Consider the following 25,206-nt stretch of genomic DNA (forward strand, 5'->3'; position numbering starts at 1 on the left):
TATAGGAGGGGGTGCAGGGTCTGGGAGGGAGTTGGGGTGCCAGAGGCGGTGGGGTGCCAGAGGCAGGCTCTGACTGGGAGGCCCTTATTTATATGGCTCCTGTCTAGAAGTGTGTAGGACCCTCAGGTAGGCTCCCTGCTTGCCTGTAGCCTCAAACTGCTCAAAGCAGCTGACTGTTCCATGTGTGTCTCTGCTTCGTGCGCTGTCCCCTGCCCCTAGTACAATCTCTTAGCTCCCACTGGCTGAGGGTCCCAGTAGGGTGGGCCATGGGCCACATTAAAGGCTTGCTGTAGCTGCAGAATGCTAACTGAAGGTGTTGTAACTGGCTCGTGCAATTGTATGCCATAAAGCAGGGGTGGGGAATCTCAGGCTCAGGGGCCAGATGCGGCCCCCAGCTTGCCTAGATCCAGCCCTAGAAGCTCAGCACCCCCCTGCACTGTCCCATCGTGGAGCTGGAGCACAGAAAAACTAGTAGGTTGGGTCCCCCCAGGGTCTGGTGTGTGAGGGGAATGTGGGGAGTGTCTCCTTCTTGGTAAGGGGCCATGTCAATGAGGGTTTTTTGGTTTGTTTCTCACTTGCATGTGGCCCTGGGCTGATTTTAATGTGAGACCACGGCCACCAACCCAAAAAAGGTTCCCAACTCCTGCCATAAAGAATGTTATTTATTTCTATTCAGGAGGAGCCTAAAAGCTTTGGCCAAGAGGGGGGCCCAGTGTGCTAGGCACTGCACAAACGTGGAAAGCTGACTGACAATCTAAAGACAAGACCAACCAGTGGTGCTGGAATATTTTTTTAGGGACAGGGTACTTACTGGCACCCCCTTATCTTTCTCTGTCTATGCCCCTCACTGCCCCATGCTTGGGCCGGAGCTGGGGGCAGCTGTGGAGCCCCAGGTTTGGGATTGACAATCGGGGCCCTGAGCCTGTAGCAGAGCCACTGGAATCCTGGGTGGCAGGGAAGTCTCTGGCAGCTGGGACGCCAGGGCCAATAGCAAAGCACATGGGGCTGGGAATCCCTGGAGTTGGTGGTCAGGACCCCTGGTGGCAGTGGGGTCCCTAGACATCGGGTGATGGCTGGGGCTCTGGTGGGGAGAGCAAAATCTGGGGGGTGCTGCAGCAACCCCTAAACCCTTACTTCTTGTGCCTATCAGGCTAACACAAGTAGATATATGACACATTTGTGACTTTACTGTGTCTCAGTTTCTTTTTCTGTTCAACTGAGATGGTATCTCCCAATAGGGGCTTTGAAGCTTAATACATTATGTTGTAAAAGCCTATTGAGATCCTTGAATGAAAGTTGCTATGGAAGAACAAAATGTTATTACCAATATCAGCTATCCTCTCCAAAGCCAAACGCAAAGTGCTTGTTTCATCTGTTTTTTTTTTTTTCATATTATTATGGAGGAAACCTAGGGCTGTATTTGAAACTGTATTGAGAAGTGTGGAAAGAGTTAAGTGTGTGTGCAGTTCATCCAGACCTAAAGAGGCCTCCACAGCTGTTTGCTAATAGCTGAGAAAGCACTTTATTTCCTAATCAGCTATTCCTGAATTCTGATTGGACGCTTCTCTTGGTCTGCAGCTTTATTCTATGCATGCTGGCATTCATGTGCCATCCTAACCAGGCATAATACAAAGCTTGGATGAGATACATGCTAATTAGCAATTTTTCCTTCTGAAAACAACAACTCCTCATGCGTATTCAGCTGGATTGACTTTTTCCTGGTGTACCTTTTCACTATCTCAGTTATCAGCTCATTTCTGTAATGGCTTCTTTGGGTTATGTTGCTTCAATATGGCAGCTTTTAAAGCTGGACAAGCACTGAAATACCCTGGTTATCTGATCCATTAAGATTGATGGTGTTCGGGATGCAAACTCACACAAGAAAGCATGTGATAGCAGGTGCATGTGTAACCCGTAGCTCCAGGTAGGTGTTTCTTTACGTCTGTGTTACTGGGCAGCCTAAAAAAATGGTTCTTGAGGAGGACTCGTGGTATGGGCCCTTTTTAGACAGAGGATTACAAATCCAAAGGATTTATTTGATCCTCTGGCAGTTGGAATTTAAAGCAGAAACTTGCAACACAGGTGTTTAAAAGGCTGTGGATCTTGTACAAAGAGACTAGATGATCAGCAAAGCAGTAGAACGCTATTTTGCTTATGAATCACGAGTCAGCAAAATATTTAAGCACATGCTGATGTGGATGTCCTATTGGAGTCACTGATGCTTATTAAAGTTAGGCTGCTTTGAACAGCGACAAGTAGCACAGATCCAGAGCAAGCGGGAAATCAATGTGACTAACCACATTCTTAAAGTTGTGCACATGCCAAGGTATTGTGCCAAAATGAGTCTGTTGCCACACATGTTGCCTGACTGATGGATAAAGTTTCCAAATCCTATCTAAAATATCTATGTCTGGATTGTGTCACTTATGCCAGATCCTCATGGTGTAGATCAAAGAGTTTGTGGCCTTAACCTTGCCTCCAAATGGTAAATACTTCCTTGGGTGGGAGCCGGCTGGACATGCAAGGGTCTCTCACAATGTGGCACATGGACACTGGTAATGAATACATCTTGGGTTAGATACATTTCGCGTACAAAACTAAAACCCCAATACTTTATAATAGAATGTGTAACCAGACTGTGGAACTCATTGCCACAGGAGTCGAGGCCAAGAACTTAGAAGACTCAAAAAGAAACTAGACTATTATGTAGGTAAAAAGATCCAGAGTCCATAATTAACAGCAAAATCGCGAAAATGGCGATCTGGGCTTTTTTGCGGAAAACCGTGTCTAGATTGGCATGGACGCTTTTCCGCAAAAAGTGCTTTTGCGGAAAAGCATCCTGCCAATCTAGACGTGCTTTTCTGAAAATGCTTTTAACGGAAAACTTTTCTGTTAAAAGCATTTTTGGAAAATCATGCCAGTGTAGACGTAGCCTTTTTGTCTTGCCATGGTTCCTTTGTTCTTCTGTGTTCATGGGTCTTTTTCCTGTTGTATCGAAAACTTGTTTTGTGGGTTAGCTGGAGAGGCCACTCATCACATCTAATAGTTCTTTCCTTGTCCCTTAACAACTCTTATGGGTTTGCTGAGAGGAAGTTTATCTTAAGCAATCCTTTTCCTTCCTATATTTTCTTCCAGACAGATTCCTGTAAAATTAAATCAATGTAGTCCAATAGGCAGGGCAATGTGCCTTATCCATGAGTTATTATAGAATTGCTACAACTCTGTCACATTTGTCTTCTGTCTCAGTAGTTCAATTCTGATTTACTCCCAGTGTGCACTCTTGCAGGAGTGATGATTACCTCTGTAGCGTGTCGAAAGAGTGCTGCGCGCGCGGACTCCTATTATAGCTGTTGTAAACACAGAGAAATGGCTGTGGCTGCTCTTGACTTCTGAGTGTTTGATTTCTCAACCAGAACAGTGCACTAATGAAAGGATGTATAATAAAGTAAAAAAGGTACTAACAATAATTATGCTCATCTATGGATACTGAAAATGTGTGCTTGACATTTGTGGGGAAATCTGAAGTTCCTACATAGCATGCCACACTGTCTGACACATTCGATGAAAGGAAGCAGGAAGCTTTGAGATTTTCTGGATTTGTGGGTGGCTGGGCTTGTTTTATGACTCACAGTATTTTTTAAATAAAATTGTTTAAAAGAAACAATGCATGCATTCTGGCAGGAGATTTGGGGATCCCTCCTGTGACTCATGAATCATGCACATTTTCAAAACATACATGTGAGAAATTGGTCAGAAGCAGTTCTCCTTTCATCAACGAAATAAACTTAACTTTCAGTATTGTACACTTTCTATGTAATCACAAGAAATACTGGAACAGGCTCCTATAATGATAGAGATGGAACCGTGTTAGTCTGGTCTAGCCGAAACAAAAGACAAGACTATGCAGCACTTTAAAGACTAACAAGATGGTTTATTAGATGATGAGCTTTCGTGGGCCAGACCCACTTCCTCAGATCAATATGTGGAAGAAAAATGGCACGGCCATATATACCAAAGTGATACAATAAAAAAAAGTGAACACATATAAAATTGACAAATCAGATTTAAGAACAGAGGAGGGGTGAGGGGGGAAGGTTAGTATCTGTGAAGTAATGACATTAGGGGTGATAATTGGGAAAGCTATCTTTGTAATGGGTGAAATAATTAGCATCTTTGTTAAGACCCATATGTAAAGTGTCAAATTTAAGCATGAATGACAGAACGTTACCCCTCATTCCACGAGGAGTAACAGTTAATCCGAACCAAGGATTTAGTTTGGATTAATTTTAAACTGCCGCGTGTAGCCGTGGGCAGTTCGTTTGAAATAAGGGGATTTAAAAATGGTGGACGGACGGGAACATGCAAATAAAGCCTGGGATATTTAAATCCCAGGGTTCATTTGCAACTTCGGTTGCCTGATTTACCTACCTAGCTTGAATTAACGAGCTAGTGTAAACATACCTCTAGGGCTCTCTTCAAGGAGTGTGTGTGAAAGGAGAGCAGGGATGATAGAAAGGACAGGAACACTTTGGAAGCAGTTTTTGTACTATACTAATCATTAAAATTAAAATGCGTATTTTAGATAAAGGTGGTGTTTTGAAGACTTTATTTTAAAACTCTGCCTAAAGATCTAAGCATTAAAGGCTAAAGCTGAATACTCAGATTGTGCTTCTAAATATTCATACATGGATTTTTTTAGAGATGTGATTCAGCAACAAACTAATGAAATATTTAAAGCAAATTTTAAACTACTATGCCTATAGGACTTTAATGCACAACTGTTTTTGTAAGTACACTCAGGGTAGGTACATGCCTGTTAAATGGTTTCCTTACCACCTAATGGCTCTTCACAGGTTCAGTGTTATGCTAATAGATCTAGCAAGCTGAAAGGCTTTTCACTTTTAAGTGAACATCCACTTCTGGGGAAGAATTACTAGTCTGCAAGCTGCAACAGCCTGCTGTGGGAGTCTTCAGGAACTGTCCAAATAGGGATAGGAAGAGGTGGAGAAGTTGAACACTAAGACCCAAGGGAGGCATTGTCCCTTCTTGCCTTTTTAAACCCACAGCCCATGGCTATGGCTTAGATCAGTGTTTCTTAACCTTTTTTATAAAGTACCCCTTAAAAAAAATTATAAGTACCCGCAGTACCTATTGTCTTCAGACACACAAAAAATGTTTCTACCATTGCAACACATATGTTTAAACAACTTAATCATAGATAAAGTTGCCAGATACTTTCACAAAAAATCCCGAACATGGCAGGAAAAAAAAATTAGTTGAACAAATAAAAAAAAAAAGTCCGGTATTTTCTGTTTTTTTTTTACCGGACGGGGGCCAGAAATAATGGATTGTCCAGGCGAAAACCGGACACCTGGCTATCCTAATCATAGCCGGGTAGATGATTGAAATTTTTGGGTGTAAAAAATACAAAAATAATAAAGCACCCCTGGGGGTGTCTGTGTCCCAGGGGTTGGGCCGAAACTGTGCAGGTTTCATGTGACCAGGTAAGCCCCACAGTTCTCATGCCAAGGTGACGGGTGGGAGAGTCTGAGACTATTTTCCCCTTTTCACACCTTCCCTTTTTCTAAAGTCAATGGTATGCAGAAAGGGCGCGGCTGGTTTCTTCCAAGGAGTACTGGAGCCCACTATAGCAAGAGCAGCCTGGCCAAACTTTTTTACTGGGGGGGGGGGGGGCAGTTTCTTTTCTCTAACATGGTCATCTGAAGAAGTGGGTTGTGCCCACAAAAGCTCATGATACCATCTACATGTTTTGTTAGTCTCTAACGTGCTACCAGACTATTTGTTGGTTTTTTTAAGTTTTTTCAAATGTCTTATTTGTATTGCTGTAGAACTAGGAGGGCTCAGTCCTGGCCTAATTGTGCTAGGTGCTGTACAAATGCAGAGCAGAAAAATGGTCCCCAGGTCTCTACCCCAAACATCTTACAATCTAGGCATGAGACAAGAGCCAGCAGGTAACTACAGACAGGAGAGCACAAGGAAACAATGCTGGTGAGCATGACGGGGTCTCCGCTCTCCAATTGCCTATGAATGGTCACTATTCTTAAAGTACTATACATTTGTTACTGTTTTTCTGGGCTCTGCATAGATACACAGTGAACTGCATTCCCTGTCCCAAATGAGATCAGATTCTCATTGTGCCAAGTGCTGCAGAGACACACAAAGGGTGTGTTTAGACCACAGGTTTTCTTCAAAAAAAGTGGCCTTTTTATGAAAAAACTTCCCCTGCATATAGACTGCTGCTGCATTCTTTTGAAAGTAAATCGAAAGAAAGCGGTAGTTTTTTCAACCACGGAAAACCTCGTTTTACAAGGAAGAACGCCTTTTTTTGAAAGTGCTCTTTCAAAAGGAGGTGCTATGTAATGCAAACCGTGCTTTTTTGAAAGAGAGCATCCAGACTGCCTGAGTGCTCTTTTTTGAAAAGGCAGATTACTTTTTCGTAAGTACTGGTTGTAGTCTAGTGATAGAGATGCAGCCATGTTAGTCTGGTCTAGCTGAAACAAAAGACAGAACTATGTAGCTCTTTAAAGACTAACAAGATGGTTTATTAGGTGAAGAGCTTTCGTGGGCCAGACCCACTTCTTCAGATCAATATGTGGAAGAAAATTGGCACAAACATATATACCAAAGTGATACAATAAAAAAAAATGAACGCATGTGAAATTGACAAATCAAATTTTAGAACAGTGTGGGGATGAGGGGGGAAGGTTAGTGTCTATGAGGTAATGACATAGGGGTGATAATAGGGAAAGTTTCCGTGAAGTAATGACATCAGGGGTGATAATTGGGGAAGCTATCATTGTAATGGGTGAGATAATTAGAGTCTTTGTTTAAACCCATACATACAGTGTCAATTTTAAGCATGAATGACAATTCTGAAGCTTCTTGTTGAAGTCTGGAGTTAAAGTCCCTTTGAAGCAATATGCATGTTTGTCTGCTATGTACATTGGACAAACGTCTCAGACACTTCGCCAAAGAACCAATGCACACAAAACAAACATAAGACTCTCTCACAGAGAGAAAGCTGTTGCTTGCCATTTCAGCCAGACAGATCATTCCCTCAATGACCTTAAAACATGCATATTGCTTCAAAGAGACTTTAACTCCAGACTTCAACGAGAAGCTTCAGAATTGTCATTCATGCTTAAATTTGACATTTTATATATGGGTTTAAACAAAGACTCTAATTATCTCACCCATTACAAAGATAGCTTCCCCAATTATCACCCCTAATGTCATTACCTCACTGAAACTTCCCCTATTATCACCCCTATGTCATTACCTCACAGACACTAACCTTCCCCCCTCACTCCCACTGTGTTCTAAAATTTGATTTGTCAATTTCACATGCATTCATTTTTTTTGATTGTATCACTTTGGTATATATGTTTGTGCCGATTTTCTTTCACATATTGATCTGAGGAAGTGGGTCTGGCCCACGAAAGCTCATCACCTAATAAACCATCTTGTTAGTCTTTAAAGAGCTACATAGTTCTGTCTTTTGGTTGTAGTCTAGACACACTTTTTCGAAAGAGGCTTTTTCGAAAGTATCTTTCGAAAAGCCTCTTTCGAAAGAGGCTTCCAGTCTAGACGTAGCCAGAGGGAAGTGTAGACAAATGGTTCTTCCTCACACAAGGTGGTGATCAGTTTATGCCCATTGAATTCCAGTTCTCAGCATGAATGTGTGTTTAGATAAAATAAATTAAAAGATCAAATGTTTTTTCATGCATTCAAGATACAGTGAGAGTTCTAATGGTCAAGGATTCTTTTTCCTGGTTTGTCTCTGCTTCCCTATAAACCCCGCTTTCTGAAAGTTGACACATTTCTGGCCTTGCACTCATGACCTCATCTGTCAGATGTATCACATAGCTCACGCAAAACACCAGAAAAAGAATATCTTGTACCAGATCTTGCTTTAAAACCAGTTCTCTCCAGTTTTTGTGTGACAGACAAGGCCTCCCATACAAATTGTGTCCAAGAGTCTTTATGCAGTCATGCTGGCCATTTAGGTTCCTAAGGAGCCTTGTACCTCCAATCTCTCCAACCCAAACATAAAAGAGAAAATGTAGTGATGGTATAGGATTTACCACAGAGAGAGATTGAGCATTGGGAAATTTCAGCATATGACTGATTTAATAATGCTTTTCAACTAAGAACAAAAAGGAACTTCTATAGTACGTTATCATAACAAGCTGTACTAAACGTGCTGTTGTTCCCTTCAAGGTCTGAATTATGTGACCCATATGCTTTAATTACTTTTCATTATGTAAGTTTGACAGGTTTCTTCTAAGGAAAATGAAAATAGATAAATTAACTCCTCTACAGGTATTTATCCAGATGATCCAGTACATAGAGTCCTGGTCTCCGGAGAGAAGAAATTATCTGTGTTCTTACCCTGTGCCTAATACTTCAGATTATAAAAAAACTCTGGGGGAGAAAGATTCTTTGCTGTGTTTCATAGGGAATGTCACACAGAAGAGGCAGCCTGGGGGAAGATGGGCAAAACCACCTTTATGCTACCTAGATGCAGGGCTGGCAGGGGGCAGATATGGCCCCCAGAATAAATTAGAGCAGCTTTTGGGGCTGCTCAGTTTCATGGTAGCCTTACCGACATTACCTGTGGGCTGTATTCAGGGGTGAAAGTAACTTAGGTCCTGTCCTATCTCAACCCCCCTTGAGGGGCTCAGGGCAGGGAAGTTGGGTTGTGTGAGGTTGTGGTTGTGGGGGGAAGCTCAGGGCAGGGGATGTGGGTGTGTGGGGTACATATGGCACGGGAGGTGCAGGAGTCAGGGCAGGAGGTTGGAGTGTGAGGGAGGCACGGCAGGGGACTGGAATGGGGTTAGTTTAGTTCAGGGGATGTTGGGGGAACTTGGGGCTGGCAGGGGCTGTGAGAACCGAGCTGCCCAAGCCTCTGGATCCCCTAGCACTGTCTGAGGTGGCAGGTACCATCCTGCCCAGCTATCAGATCCCTAGGGCTGACTGACTGGGCCTGGCAGCATCCAGAGCACTGCCCCAGCCTGCCACGCTCTTACCGGTCCATCTTTGGGTGTATTGCAATCCACAGCAAAGCGGGTTTCTCGTAGAACCGAATGGTCTGGGTCGTAGAACCCTCCTGCCCTCTCACTATCACCCTGTGGCGGGGAGTACCTACCCTGCGCCGGGCCAGCAGGAGTTAACTGCACACTGTAGCCAAGGAAACCACACCTACCACCTCTGCTAGCATGTTCCAACTGAGACCAGAGTATAAAAGGGAGAATCATCAGCCCGGGACTGGCCGCTGATGAGAACAGATGTGTGTTGCAGGCAGTTGCTGGGAGACTTCCAGAGCTCCAGGACGCAGAAGCCAGCTGGACTCCAGCGGACCCCCAGCCAGTGCTGACAGAGGAAAGACAGCAGAAGCCGTGAGACTACCAACGCTGGAAGTAAGGGTAGGAAGTGGCCCAGGGAATGGAAACACCAGTTCCCTAGGGCCCTGGGCTAGGACCTGGTAGAGAAAGGTGGGCCTGGGTCCCCCTGTCCTGGCTGCCCCACCACTGGAGTCACTGATACCTAGAGGAAGAACCTTAACTGCAGGACTCTGGCCGCAGGGCCATACTGACTCTAGCCACAGGCCAGACTGCCCTGGACAGCAGGGCTGCTGCATAGATTCTGGCCATTGGACCACACTATCCTGAGCCACATGACCCTTGCACAGACTTGGGCCATGGGCCATGCTGTCCTGAATAGAAGGAAGGCCTTACTGACTGTCGCCATTGAGCATTACTGCCCTGACCTGCGGGGCTGTGACCTAGATCTAGACTATAGGGCTACCAAACAGACATTTTGATAAACCTCCACAATCCAACACCCTGCAGCAGGATGTAGCTACTTTGTGACAGGGCCCTGATGTGCCACCAGAGTGGAGGATAGGACAGCAGCCTTTCACTTTAATCTAAATTATGTGTGAACTACATAGTAGTTAAGAAGAGCCAGTGATGCTACTGATACTTGCTTACTTAGAGCAGATTTGGAACAAACTTTGCTGCTTAGTACTTCTGGGAAGTACATTTTAAATGAGGAAAAAGGATAAAATTCTCCTCCTCAGGCAGAGTTTGGCTATCTGAGACTCTGTTTTACTTTGTGGCACTAATGCAGTGAAACTTATTTTCATCCTTCAGTGCAAACTGGGAACTTAATGGTAAGCTCACCAATGCAGCCATGAACACAGAATATTAGAGGAGCACCTGTAATATGGTACCATCATCTGATTAATGAACTTTCCTTGTACAAACAAAAGGAAAAACTATGTAGCACTTTAAAGATTAACAAGATGGTTTAATAGGTGATGAGCTTTCGTGGGCAGACCCACTTCCTCAGATCATATTCTGGAAGAGAATTGGCATGACCATATATACCAAAGGAATATGCCAATTCTCTTCCAAAATATGATCTGAGGAAGTGGGTCTGGCCCATGAAAGCTCATCACCGATTAAACCATCTTGTTAGTCTTTAAAGTGCTACATAGTTTTTCCTTTTGTTTTAGCAAGATCAGCCTAATCCGGCTACCCCTCTATTACTATTTCCTCGTACAGGTAGGTTAAAACTGTGAACTTGGCTCCCAGACACCTCTGTCCTTTTCCTAGCTCCATGCACGTACTGACTTGCTGCGTAATTTGAAACACAAGGGTAAAAACTGGTGACCTTGAAAATGAGCAGAGCAGCATATTCCTCACAGTAATGTGTGCTGGGTGGCTTTACTAACTGACCTTCGTGAAGTGCTTTGTGATCGTTGCATATCCCCTGTGCCTTTCATCTATGGGGCGTTGGTGAACAGCTGGCTTGTGGAGGCAAGCCCCAGCCCCGCCCCTTCTGCCCAATGCCCCTTCCATGCCCACCTGGCTGCTGGCCCCTGCCCTGTGCTCCCAGCCCCTCCCAGCATGGCTGCTGGCCCTTGCCAAAGGCTAATGCCTCCTCCCTGTTCCAGGAGCAGTCATGCAGAACCAGCCTCTCCCTGGCCCTGATCCACCAGCTGGGCAGCCCTGTGCCCTGGCCCTGCTCCAGGCCTTAGAGCAGCTGGGTGGCCCCACAGCTCTAACCCCGGCCCTGGGAGCAGCAAGGCAGCCCCAGCCTTACCAGCCAGCCGGAGCGCTGGTCATAGAGGCAGCCATGCCTCGGGCTTAGCCACCTGGAACGTGGGCAGGACCACCCCAGTCTTTTTGGGAAGGCAATGCCTGCCCTTGCCTACATTTCCCACTGGCCCTGCTTTCATCTCAAGTCTTACGGAACATGACATTTGTATTGCACTAAAGAAAATCAAGTTTATTCTCACCTGTGCTAGAACAGCAGGTGGTGCCCAGAAGACCTGGCTTGCAGAGAGAAAGGGCCAACCCTGGTCCTAGCACAGCTTAGATCAGCTGATGAGCCACTGAAGCTTCATAGTCCGGGGGATCAGGCACAGGACAGGGGATGTGGTTTCTATCCAGGGCTGTAGCCTGTAGGCCTGACTCAGACCTTGGGTGAGTCACATCAGTACTCTGTGCATTAGCTTCCCCATTTGTAAAGCAAGGCTAATGATACCTTCCTTTGTAAAATGTCTTGAGATTTATGAAGGGAAAGGGGAACATAAGAGCTAACTACTGTTCTATGAGCGGCAGATCCAGAGGTACATTGAATAATATGCTTTAATGAGTCATGTTGCTGGAATAATTTGTACTCCCAAGTGTTTAAGATCCATCTATCTGACCACATCACGAGTGTTTACATAGCTTTCAACTGTGAGAAACAAATGAAAGATTCAAGGCTCAGGGAAGGCAAGCACATTTGTGAAGCTTCCAGCAGAACTCAGAGTTAGTAAATCAATAGATAGAAACAGAGTTTTTATATATAATGGATATAATCTTGCTCCAGTATTTCCCATGCTATTGCTTGATCCAACATTCATAGACTTTACTAAGTAAGCAGCATTTCTCTGACGTTTTGCAGTCTGTTAAAGGACAATGGCTCTGAGTGTTCACATTTTACTGTGACTATAAAAGCACTTCTATAAACAGAGAGAGGAGATATAGCTTTTCCTACCCATTGACTCCAGTGGAGCTCTGATGATTTACATCAGCTGAGGATGTGCCCCCAAAGTAGCTAAAAGTGATATTAGAATTTAGCAACAGATTTTCTTTCCTCCCCTTCTCACAAATATTGCTGCTTCACCTACTTGGATAACTTTTCACCACAATAAAAAATGTTCTTGTGGGATTGGATGGGGAAGTAACATTATTCAGTGCTTTTGGTAGTGGTTCTCAACTAGGGATCCGGTGCTCCTGGGGGGCTGCAAGCAGGTTTCAGGGGATCCAAGATTCATAGGCACTGACTTCCTCTCTAGCTGGGGGGTGCTCAGCCTCCCACTCTGACCCAGGCACTGCCTCCACTTTACCCCTTCTCCCAAGTCTCTGCCCCAGCTCTTCCTGTCCCTGCTCTGCCCCGTCTCCTCTCCATTCCCCCCCCTTCCGCCAGGTCTCTGCCTCAGCCTTGCCTCTTCCCCACTTCCTCCCCCAGGCATGTCCTATCCCAGCCCTGTCTCCTCCCTTCTGCGTGCTCTGAATGCAATAAAAGAGCTGTTTGCAGCCAGGGGGGTGATGCTGGGGGGAAGGAAGGGAGAGGAGTTGGTCAGTGGGGATGTTGGTGGGTGAAAGGCACTGGGGGAGGGGTAACCGTGGCTGCTGGTGGGTGTTCAGCACCTGCTAATTTTTTCCGATAGGTGCTCCAGCCTCAGAGCACCCCTGGAGTCAGCATCTATGCTGGCTTAGACTCTCTGGGACCCCAGGCAGAAAGCAGAAGCTGGAGCACATGGGGCTAAAGCCTAGGGACCTGAGCCCCACCATCTGGGGCTGAAGCCAAAACCTGAGCAACGTAGCTTCGTGAGACCCCCGGGGCCATAAGGCCTTGGGCAATTCCCTGCTTGCTACCTTCTAATGCCGGCCCTGGCTTTGAGAGGCAGAAAATGTTGTTGTGGCACAAGTGGACCAGGGAGATTTCACAGCATGATGGAGTGGGGGACTCAGAGAGAAAAAGGTTGAACCCTTGCTTTTGAGTAAAGTGGCGTGAAATGCTACTTCATCACTTAAAATGCATCATACCAGGCATGCTGCATGAGAGCCTAAAAGAATGCCACTTGTTAGACACCAAAGGCCATTTTCAGCCCACTTCATTTAAACAGAGTTGCACCCATTTAGAGAAGGACAGAATGAGGGACTGAGGTCGCCTACAGCTATTTTGGCCCTGGCTCTCTCTCCAGGGCTGTTTCTTCTGTGTTTCATGGACTCGATTTTTTAAAACGAATGAAAGGACCAAACTCTTCTCCATTCATTTATGGGAGCAGTTCGGTTGAGGGTGGCGAGCCTCATTGTGTTACTGCTGAAGACAACGGGAAGGAAATTAGCAGGATTCACCCAAAGTTTCATTTCTGCTACATTCTACCTAGAGATCCAGAACTGGGCTCTTGCTTCAGCCACTTTTCACCTCTGCTATCTTAAAACAGCAACTTCTCTGCCATTTCCCCTTCTTGATCCTGACATAGGGCCTATTGCTAGGGAAAGGGACTATGATTGGTGAGCCTCTGCATTCCTGATTCTTCAGCTGCTGTCATGGTCCTTTGGTGTTTATTAGAGTAGACCAAAGTTGCAGCTTGACACTGACCTAAGGACTGGAGAGGGGGATAGGTGACTAAAAGCTACATTCATGACTTTTTTTCTTCTGAGATGCACTGTCACATAAAAGTCATATGTGGGTCTTGCAGCTTAGCAGGCCTAGGATGGAAGTTTCCATCTCTGCTGTACCCAGTTTAGCATAGTGTGGGACGCTGCAAGCCCAAACAGCAGCTGGGCTTTATCAGCTTTAATCCATGCCTCGAGCTGGGAAACTACTAAGCAGTAAACAAGTTTGACCTCGGTCTCAGCTCATAAGAGCGATAAGAATGGCATTGAGCCAGGTACGTGCACACCCGGTAAACAACTGTAGCATAACTAGTGTAGGGAATCTCATGTCCAGTGAGTCGCAACAGGGACCTAGACCTTGAAGGGGGTCCTGAATCCCCCTAGCTGGAGCCACATCCACTGCGGCCGGGTGTGAGGTGAGCGGAACGGGATTTCCCGCAGACCTGAAAGGGCATAAGCATTTCCAGGTGCCTGTTACTCTTTTATGCATTGCTTTGCCTATGCTTAATTGTATGTTTGCAGTAGCTGTGTAACCATCTGGCAGTATTAAGCCTGTAATAGTAGAGACGTAGTGAGATTAATAAAAACAACTATCTATCCTTAATTGACTGTCTTGAAGTGAATTCACAACCCCGTTGGGCCCTGCCCCTGTGACTTCACACGCACCACGTCGAGAAGGGTGATTTGTTCCAAAGCTCTTGAATTTAGTGCTGGTCACAGAGGGCTCTATGAGGAAAATAGTTGACTTCCATCCAGGGAGTTTCGAGCTATGGTTGTTAGCTCACACCCTGTCCATGGTCCAACTCCTAGTGCATGTAACTGGCAGGGATTTGGAGGAGCCAGAGGAGATGGAGATGAAGAAGCTGTTGGGGACTGGGCCATTTCTGGGAATGGTAACTGCAGCTAACTACTCAGAGCAAGGCTGGTCCCTGGGCAGCATGTACAATTTGTGGTCTCTGTGGTGGGGGTCACAGAGGAGCTCAAAGGAAATGTATGCGGCTTGAAGCAGCAATAATGTATCAGGAATTTTAGCCTGCCTGTTAACCTGGGATGGATGAGAAAAATGCAGCACAGAGGCTCCTCTCACCTGTTTCTGGGCTTCAGCCCTTTCCCCCAAGCAGGCAAGTGGAAGTGTGACAACCACCATTGGAGCTAATGCTCTGGGGATCCAACTCTGGATGAACTATATGTATGCCTAGCTGTGGTTTGAAGTAAAGAGCCCTCGGTTGTAACACAGCCCCATATCACCTGTGCAGTGGTGCTGGCACTATTTTTAGGATGGGAGTGCTGAGCTGTGCCGCCCCCACCTATTGGCACACCACACTGCCCCAGGCTGGGGTCACACTCAGATTGCCAACTCTCTCGGACCGGATGCTGTTGCCATAGATGGTGTCCAGTCCATCCGGTCTGGGGATGTTGGCAACCTAGCCACAAGCTAGCAGAAGTGAAAAGTGGCTGAAGCAGAGGCACCTGCCAAGGAATCAGACCATGACAGCAGCTGAAGAATCAGGAATGCAGAGGCTCACCAATCACAGCCCCTTTCCCTACCAATGAGCCCTATGCTGGGGTCAAGGAGGGGAAATGGCATAGAAGTTGCTGGTTTAGCGTAATCCCTGTTAAGGTAACTTTACGGCTGCTTTAAGCTAGCAGAGGTGAAAAGTGGCTGAAGCAGAGGCAGCTGCAGAACCATGGGCTGGCAGCAGGATCCTAAGCGGCAGCAGAGCTTCTGGGGCCGGTGTCCAGGACCCTGGTGACAGCAGGCTGCAGAGCCTGCAAGAAAGGTGGGTGGCGGGACCCTGGGGGGTGCCCAAGCTAGCAGGGCCAGGAGAACTCAGAGACCAGGACCTGGAGCTGGTAGATTGGCAGTGGGGCTGGCTCCTGCTGCGTCCCTCCCTCATACCTATGCACTTGTGTGTTAGGCATGTGAGGGGCATGAAGACTTGCACTACGCAGTCACCAGTGGTTTAGGGAAGTAATGGTGATAAATCTGTTGGGGGCTACTTTCCTCTTTTTATAACCCTTTATGGCTCTTTCCATTATGTTTTTGCAACTTGGATGCAAAAGCGTAGTAGGGATTTTCCCCTTATTTCAACAGAACTTGGTAGAGTCAGTATAGGATCCAGAGTTGCTTGTCAAACAGTGATCTTACTATCCAATAATACATAAAGTGCAGACTTCTCAGAAGGTTTTCTTCAGATTATTTTATTCAACAGATAAGGTTTTTGGCCAGCAAATTCAAAAAAGGCCTTACTTTAGACCATCAGAAGCAAAGCACAGTACAAATTAAATGAGTATCACCAAAAACTATTTAAAAAGGAGACGGTACAAAAGAGATAAACACACACTAACCTGAGGCAGAATAGCATAACAAATAAAGCAATAGAACATAAAGTTACACAGACTAGACTACAGTTAGGAATATTAATAGTTCCATACAATGTTCCCATTTTCTGAGAAATTTTTGATTGTTCCTTTGAAATGATGTGTTGTTCTAGCTGATCTCCTTGTAACAGCAGCCATTGCAATGATAAAGACAAAGTTAAAGTAAGAAAATGCTTAGGTTATATCTACACTGCATAATTATTTTGGAATAAGCTATTCCAGAAGAAATACTCCGAAATAGCTTATTTCAAAATAATGCGTCTACACTACATGGAAGTCTGGAAATTAGTCCAAGACAGCCTCCCTTAATGTGGACACATTACCTTGATTTGGAGCCCTATGAAGCTCTGGGGGGTAATTACTTTGGATGGCCTGGGGGAGAATCTATTTCGAAATAGCAGCAGTGGAGCATCCCCGCTACTGTTATTCCGAAATAGCTATTTCGGAAGAGGCATTATTCCTCGTGGAATGAGGTTTACAAATACCAAAATAAGATGCCCGTTATTTTGAAATAATTTCTAAATAACGGGCTAGCTGTGTAGACGCTCGCATAGTTATTTCGGAATAATGGATGTTATTCTGAAATAATGCTGCTGTGTAGACGTACCCTTATTGAACATTGCAATATTTTGGAGGCCATTAGATATATTGAGGGTGTAAGGTGCTCAAATAAATATCCTAGACAAGAGCATTATAAATGACAGCAAAATGTCCCAGGAAACAAGCAGCAAACTAATGAAATGTCTTGAGACTAAAACAAACTGGTTCCTAAGAGTCAACTCGGATTTGAAATGTCTGAAGAGAATATATAACAGAGTATATTTGCATATGCCTTGTATATTATTTCAGTCTGTCTCTAGTTGTTTTTTACAGTAGGAAAATAACAGAAAGGAGCCAAAATCTAGTATAAAATTTCAACATTATTTAAAGATTTCATTAGAATTATCTGTGTACATTGCGTGTCCATCATAGTAAATAGAATATACTTATGATGTACATTCAATGACACACACTATCTGAAGGTCACTTATACATTTTGCATCTATGAAAAACACAGATCGCTTTAAAAGTCTTTAGTTTAAAGCATGTTATGCATTTTAAAAGGCTGGCAGCTTGCACATAGCGTGTTTGAAAAAGATTTGCAAACAGTGGATTCTCCTTTCATGTCATCAGGGTAAATCAGGAGTTGTTCCACTGATGTAAATTCATTTACACCAATGTACAGCCAGGAGGCAAATCAGACCCACGGTCTGTATGCCTCACCCCAAGAATGTTGTATTTTACCTGCACATTTTTATTTCTGACAGATATTTTCCTCGGTCAAACTGCTGTCTGTAAAAAGTCTGTTTCCATTTGCTTTGCAGAATAAGGCAAAAGCTAAGTTCATAGCACAATGTATTTTAGCTGTTCTGTAGGTTTCATTCCAAGTTTTCTTTGAAACCCTCTAGTGATAGTTCTAATTAGTAACTTCTCATTAAAAGATTACATTCTATGATTTGCTTTATTGATTTAACAATGCATTCCTCAATATATTATAATTACAAAGTTATTTCAGTGATATGATGCCCATGTACCACAGATGAGAGCATAAATGGTTACTTAGACCTCACTACTTTAACTTAACAGTGAACTGGTTGGTTCACACTGTTGTTTAAACAATATATAATTGTCTTGGTGTTCTTAAAGAAGAACTCAGCTATTTTGCACAACACTCTGGCTTCACTTCTGTTATCACTGCGAGCAACAGCAAATGATGTAAATCGCCTCCCCTTTTGAAAAACTTTCTAAAGATATCAAGTAAAATCTCTCTCTTTTTACATTTTTCCTGTGTCCGTCCTTCCTTCCTTGCCAGTTTGTAATGTGGAGCTGCTGACTCTGTTTAGATACATACAGCCAGGGTGCATAGACCCTTTCTATACCAAATACTAAACTAGACATTTACAGAATGCACCGTCCCACACTCATGCCATAACAGCAACAAACTAACTCTTTGAATGTCTTTCTCATTTCCAGGCTCCGGAAAGCATAAATCAGGGGGTCAATGACTGAGTTGCACATAATCAGGACCAGATATGTGTTGAAGTGTGAGGTATAGCAAACACAGTGTGGGTTTGTGGGGCACGAAATAATGAGGATGAGATGAAGGAAGAAAGGCGCCCAACAAACAATGAAGACCCCAAGTAATATTGTGATGGTCACAGCCCCCTTCATACAGGTACGCTGATGAGGAATCCCATCCACTGGGAGGGCAGCGATCCGTTTAACATGCAAGCGGGCAAATAAGAACATGTGGACATAAAGGGAAGCCATGAGAAGAAGCATGGTAAAGAACATGGTGATGAGACAGACAATGACAGTTTTGCTTTCCGAGTAGACAATGAACATGATGCCGCAGATTATGCAAGCAATCCAAATGACCACAATTAGAGCTATGGCTTTTTTTACAGTCATGATGCTGTGATAACGGAGAGCATAGAAAATAGTAATGTACCTGTCAATAGCTATAACCAACAGGTTGCAAATTGAGGCTACCAAGGAGATACAGATCATTGAGTCAAAGACATTGTCCATATGCTGGATAAAGTGGTCATCAATGATCAAGTAGCCATTGCTCAGGATTGCAATCATTATAGTCTCCAGGGCATTTGACATGCTCACTAGCATGTCTGCTGCTGCCAAGCTGCACAGGAAAAAGTACATGGGGGAATGTAGGTTTCCATTCTTCAGCACCACAAGGATTACGAGGATGTTTTCCAGCAGGCTGATGATCCCTAAAGCCAAGAAGACCTCAGCTTTAATGAAGACTTGCTCACAAAATCCATTGCTGCTCCTGTTGCTGAGGAGGAGTGAGTCGTTGAAGTCCTCAGTAGTGTTAACCAGCACAGGCTGAAATGTAAGCACACGGTGTGTGGTATTCATTATCAACAAGAGGCTTGCTTACACACACAATTACAGAATTGGCATCAGTTCAGTTCAAAAAAAATCCTTCCAATATGCTTGGTTTATTGAAAGGGACCAGACAGGACTTTGTTTTTGTTATTAAAATATGAATAGATCAAGTCTTTTTGTTTTAAAGTGAGTTTTATGTCAAATATTCAAAGACTTGAGTTTTCTCCCTCAAATCAAAGTGAACAGCAAATTTTTCAGTCATCCCCTTGGGGAGAAAAAAAAATCAGTAGCACTTTTAGTCTCTTTCTAGATATCCTGTCGATTAAAAGTGAATAGCTTTCTTGTCTGTTACCATGATGAGCTGGGACTATTGCCGGGCTTCCTGGTTGGAAATCATGTTGCTGCTCAGTGAAATACCTCTTGCTGTTTCAACTGCAAGAAGCGGGGGAAAGAAAATCGAGGAATTTATACATTCATGAAAGGGAAAAACAACTCCTACTTAGGCTTCTATACAACACAATGGCCATTAGAGAGCAAGCTCCTTTCTGATTGACAGCTACAAACACCAGGTACAGCATCTCCAGTAAAAAGTCCTCTTGAGTCAGATGTGTTACTGTTTGGTGCCCTCTGCAGATCAGAGATATAATCTTTTTTCCCCATGTAAAAATACAGAACTGGTTGCAAAACAGAGGCTTGGTGGGAGTGAGAAGATAGGGGACGAGGGGAGGGGATCCTTGCTGCTTGAAGAGGTGTTGTTGCAGGATACAGGAGCATCTTGCAATAGTGGTAGGACAGCCAATGGCACCCACTGGGATGGAGATTCCCAACAAGTTCTCATGGAGCAGGGGTCTGGAGCCATTAAGGTGTATTAAGGATCCCATCCCAGAGACACCAACCCTGTATTAACTGCCTCCATCCAACCCAATATTATGAAGCTCCTGAGCCCCAGGGCTCTTCTGTCTTCAGGTGTGACCCCCAAACCTTGCCAGGGCTCTGTTCTGGAGAAGTGGTACAGCAAGCCATGAGGGAACAGGCTTCTAACTTAGCTGTTATCCAGGACTGGATTACCCAATAGGCAGACTTAGCACGTGCTTAGGGCACCAGCAGGGGCGCGCACACACACACACACACACACACACACACACACACACGATAAAACAGCATAAACAGGGCTGAAATTGACACAGTTTTCAGATGTGTTCCCCTAAGATAATCTCTGTGTTTTACCCTTAGCCAAAGATGGGTCTGGGGCAGATACTTGTGAGTCAAATTATTCTTGAGTAAAACTCTTGAGAAAGAATTTAAGTCTATTTCTTTCATTTTCTTTTATACTGCATGGTGATATTTCATATTCTTTGCCATTGAAGCACAACACAAACCATTTGCATTCATCTAGCTTTCCAGTCCAGCTGGTCCAAAAGGGTTTTTAATTCCTCTAAATTCTGATTTACTATTGAAACGCTAATAGCACATTGTAATGATCCTCCATGTTTTTAATTTCATAGAATGGCTGCACTCAAGTTATACATCTACATGTGCCTTTTGCTTTCACTAATTTTTTGTATAAGATTTTTTCCCACTTTAGAAGTATCTCCCATATTTTGTTTCCTGTAAGTATTGCCATGAAAAGTAGCAGACAGTATCTAAATGAATTCCTAATGAAAGACCCTAGCTGCATCCAGGCTTCCAGTTTCATTTCAGAAATGCTTTTGTCTAATTGTTGCAGAAGCTAGCCATTATGTTCCTGTTTTGTCTTTTCCTCTTTTTTCAGTTTCTTGGTATTTGTTTACACCATCTTGCTAGTTTCTAGTTAATTCCATTCTCAGTCATGCCAGTGAAGTGCCAGCAACTTCTGCAGACTAGCCCAGGGTGGAATTTGTCCCAATAGTTGCTGATTTTAGACAGGACAGTTGGTCTTGTCATGAAAACCCCAGACTGGGACCCAACCGATTTGGGAGAGACGGCCTATTCTGCCACAGAATTCCTGTGTGGCCTCGGACTAGCTGCCCAATCTTTCTATGCTTCACTTTTCCTATTGGAATATGGTGGTAATAATGCTTCTTTTCTACCACCCGTATCTGTGTTTAGATTATTAAGCTATTTGGGAAAGCGGCTGTCTCTTGCCTGTGATATATTTACAATGCCTAACACAATGGGACCGCAGTCTGAGTCCAGGTCTTTAGGTGCTATTGCAAAACAATAGATAAACACCCTCCTCACAAATGCTGAAGTTTATATGTTAGAGGCAGTATTGCCAAGTGGTTGGAGCACTGCACCGGGACTCAGGAGACCTTCATTCAATTTCTACCTCTGCTACTGGTCTGTGGGTTGATCCTGAGCAAGAAATGTCTTTTCTTCCATTTCTTCATCTGCAAACTAGACACAATGATATTGAGGTTGGGTGTAACACTCTTGGAGATCTGCTGATGAAAAGTTAGACATTGTTATAAAAAATGTAACCATTTTCAGACTTTGACGTTCTGAACCAAATTTTCAGAGAAGCCCTAGAAACTGAGCTTACAAACAAGGTGCATGTTTACAGTCTAAATTGCTGTAAGAGGCTCTTGTGACTTTCATACTGATACTGAGCCCTGCTTGCTCTGTCTGTGTTGATTCTCTCTATGTCCTGGCTTGCAAAACAACCATGGCTTAGATTTTCCAAAACTGCTTAGCTGTACAATTGAATGTACACAATGGATGTGTTAAGTGTGTGCTAGTTTGCTCATCTATACCATGATAGCATGCACATATCTGCTATCAGCGTGCACAAATGGCTAAGTGGGCACCTCTGTCCATTCAACCATTTGCATACGTGAATATAATTATGCACATTTGAACAAGTGGTTACATATATAAAGTTTATAAAACAGCTGCCCCCTTCTCTGTTTTAATTTTGCAGAACTTAAAATTGTGATTTTATAATAAGCAAGGCAGCTCGATGATTTCCTCCTTCCCCGGATTCTCCATTCTAACTTGTGGACAAATATACTGATAATGAAAAGTTCTGAACTTAGAGAGTTCAGAAGTTATCCTAATGATACATTCTGAAGTGCTGAAACCTGCTGTTCTATAGTGTGTAAGTGCCCTGCACTAACTAGTGACCCAGTTAGGATGGATTTTCAAGAGCACCTAAGTAACTTTCAATGGGAAATATTCTTCATAGCTGCTTTGGTAGTTCTGAAAATCCTGTCTGTAAGAGTTTATAAACACCTGATTGTGAGCCAATGCCGAAAACATATATGAGTGTGCCTTATTAATTGGGAGCATCTAGCTCAGGTGAAGATGACTTATGAGGTATGTCACTTCTTTTGACCATAATGTGCCTACAGCCCACATTGGCCATTTATTTTTATCTTTATTGTTGTAAATTATTGAATTCAGACATGCTGCATCAGGAAATTGAAGCGATCTAAATTGCTGAGTGGGAGCACAGATTCCAGACTTCCTCTACTGAATATTGGTGCTGCATTCCTCTTGGTTAAGCACTGCAAAGAGCCATGTCACAGATTTGTCCAGCTGTGACTTCAATTCTGGAACCAAAAGTCATTAAGTGAACATCCCAATCTATCATAAGGCCTACATGCCATTTGCACCTAGGGCTGCAAGTGCAAGTGGAATTTGGTATGCTCCAAAGTGAATTGATTGTATTACCAATCAAGCAATTTATATGCTAAAAGTGGTGAGGGCTGGGAAACCAAACTCCTGTGATGTTTCTGATACTTGCCAGCTCAAGGTCAAGTTACTGAAGGTCCACAGAATAAAATAGGAGAAAAGCTGTGTCTGTATAAGAGAGAATCACATTTTGGTGTGTCCGTTCTTTACAGCGCTGCAGCTGCATGCTAACTATGTTGATGGGAGACTTTCTCTCATCACTCTCAGTTTAAATACCCCGCTTAGTAACTATATTGAGAGGTGAAGCCCTCCTGTTGACCTAACACAGTCTACACTCTGGGTTAGAGCAGTATAATTATTTTCTATATTCTGAATGATGTAGTTACACCTGACTACACTACCACAGGCCATCGATCTATGTTATGCAACTTCAGCTACATGAATAACGTAGCTGAAGTCAATGTATTTAGATCTAATTGTCTAACTCCTAGTGAAGCCCAAGCCTTAGGGCTTGTTTTTGCTCGCAAACTGGACAGAACAAGTTTCCCTTTCTCCCTACTGGCCCAGAAAGGTGTTTGGAGTTATTGGAGATACATGAGATGGATTAAGGGCCTGGTCAGAAGGACGCTTGTGCAAACACTGAACCCTGGAGCTGGTAAAAGAAGTGGATTCTTCTTTTACTTCAGGGAGTTGGATTACACTGACTAAATTAAATCTGAAGAGAAGGGAAGTATAGTTGTCAAGACTCTTGCTGTGAGTGGATAATTCCTGGGAATCTCTAATGGAATCTGCGGCAGGGTGCCAGGTTACAAAGGCCACAGTGGGGTACTCCAGGACAGCGCTTGACTACATTGTCTTATGACTATTTGGCTGTGTCTAGACTGGCAAGTTTTTCCGCAAAATCATCTGCTTTTGCGGAAAAACTTGCCAGCTGTCTACCCTGGCCACTTGCATTTCCGCAAAAGCACTGACGATCTCATGCAAGATTGTCAGTGCTTTTGCGGAAATACTATGCTGCTCCCGTTCGGGCAAAAGTCTTTTTCCGAAAAACTTTTGCGCAAAAGGGCCAGTGTAGACAGCAGAGATTTGTTTTCAGCAAAAAAGCCCCGATCGCGAAAATGGCAATCGGGACTTTTTTGCGGAAAAGCGCGTCTAGATTGGCCACACACGCTTTTCCGCAAAAAGTGCTTTTGCGGAAAAGTGTCCTGCCAATCTAGACGCGCTTTTCCGAAAATGCTTTTAACGGAAAAGTTTTCCGTTAAAAGCATTTCCGGAAAATCATGCCAGTGTAGACGTAGCCTTTGAGTTTGAACATTTTCTCCATGACAAATTAAGATTTGACTTTTTAGGGGAAAATCCTTTTTAAAAAGTCAAACTTCAATGTGTTTGAAAAGAAAAAAATGTCAATTTGGGTCAATTGTAAACATTTTGCTTTTTATAACTTTGAAACAGTTCATTTTTATGCCAACCCTTTCTGTCTCCCTGTGACGGTGTGTCGAGGTCCCCCCCCCCCGATTCTGCAGCCTCGTAGCAGCAAGAACAGGCTCTGCCAGCCAGTAGAATAGAGAGGGTTTATTGCTTCTCCAGGAGACAGCCCAGCATAGACGTGATGTGGCTACAGGAGTCAGGGCCAGGATGCCTCAGACCCCTTGAGATGGGGTGCCTGGGCTCCTTGACTCCCAGCCCCCTCCTTAGTCTGTCTCCTTCATGGTTCCAGCCCAAGACTGACCCTTCCCCCAACACTCACTTCCTTTGTTCTGTCCCTTCCCTTAACCAGTCAGAATGGTTTGGTCACTGTCATGGGGGCCCTCAAGGCGCCCCCCACTGGGCTGTGCTCATAGACAGAGGCCAGTAGGGGTCATCCACAGCCCAAGCATAGCAACTAGCAACGTACTGACACTACTTCACACTCCCCCCCGCCCCAATTGTGATTAGCTTACTTTTCTTAATGAAACAGTCACTCTGAACTTGACATTTTATTTAGAAACATCATCATGAAACATTTTGTCATCTCTGAAACGCTTCTCAGAATTCTTTTCAAATTGGGAGGCTTGTAACTGACCTTGTCTTGCAGAGATTTGGTTTTGCTGAACTGGTATTCAGTTTGAAAAAATCCCTCACGAGCTCTAGTTAAAAATGGAGGGAGCCTGTCTGAATTTCAAGTTCACTGCATCTCTGTGAAAGTACAGACCCATTATTTTAAATAACCTTTTTTAGTTGTTAAATCTATCAGTGAAATTTCTCTCACCGAGATTCTGCAGTTCATGGTGAATTGTCAATTTTCTAGTATTCTCCTCAAATTTTCTTAAAAACCAAGATATGTCTGACACCCAGTGAGCAATAACATTCTCCTTCCCATTCTGTAGAGTCCATCAGCAAATTCACTGCTTAGTCTTGTCAAAACTGTTGTAGAACCACCTGATGTGTTGAATGACAGATATTTTGCTAGCTGAACTCTTAGGGTACGTCTAGGCTACATGGCTCTGTCGACGGAGCCATGTAAACTAGTTTACTCAGCATAGTCAATGAAGTGGGGATTTAAATAATCCCTGCTTCATTAAAATAAACACGGCCGCTGCGCTGTGCTGATGATCAGCTGATCCAGCACAGCGCTGCAGTC

The 25,206-nt window shown here is 44.0% G+C and overlaps 2 protein-coding genes across 2 annotated transcripts in view; one reads left to right on the forward strand and one right to left on the reverse strand.

Moving 5' to 3' along the window:
* Positions 1-9,308: 9,308 nt before the first annotated feature.
* Positions 9,309-25,206, forward strand: part of LOC102457221 (formin-F-like) — a 125,881-nt gene continuing 109,983 nt past the window's right edge. Inside the window, exon 1 of the mRNA XM_075901165.2 lies at positions 9,309-9,440. The gene's annotated coding sequence lies outside the window, so the exon portion shown is untranslated. The remainder of the gene's footprint in view (positions 9,441-25,206) is intronic.
* MC3R (melanocortin 3 receptor) lies at positions 16,323-20,268 on the reverse strand. The gene has a single exon (XM_006129401.5). It carries the CDS (start codon positions 19,002-19,004, stop codon positions 18,024-18,026), a length of 981 nt encoding a protein of 326 aa, XP_006129463.1. The 5' UTR covers positions 19,005-20,268; the 3' UTR covers positions 16,323-18,023.

Source organism: Pelodiscus sinensis, chromosome 17 (assembly GCF_052426305.1).
Source record: "Pelodiscus sinensis isolate ZL-2025 chromosome 17, ASM5242630v1, whole genome shotgun sequence".
NCBI classification, from domain to species: Eukaryota; Metazoa; Chordata; order Testudines; family Trionychidae; genus Pelodiscus; species Pelodiscus sinensis.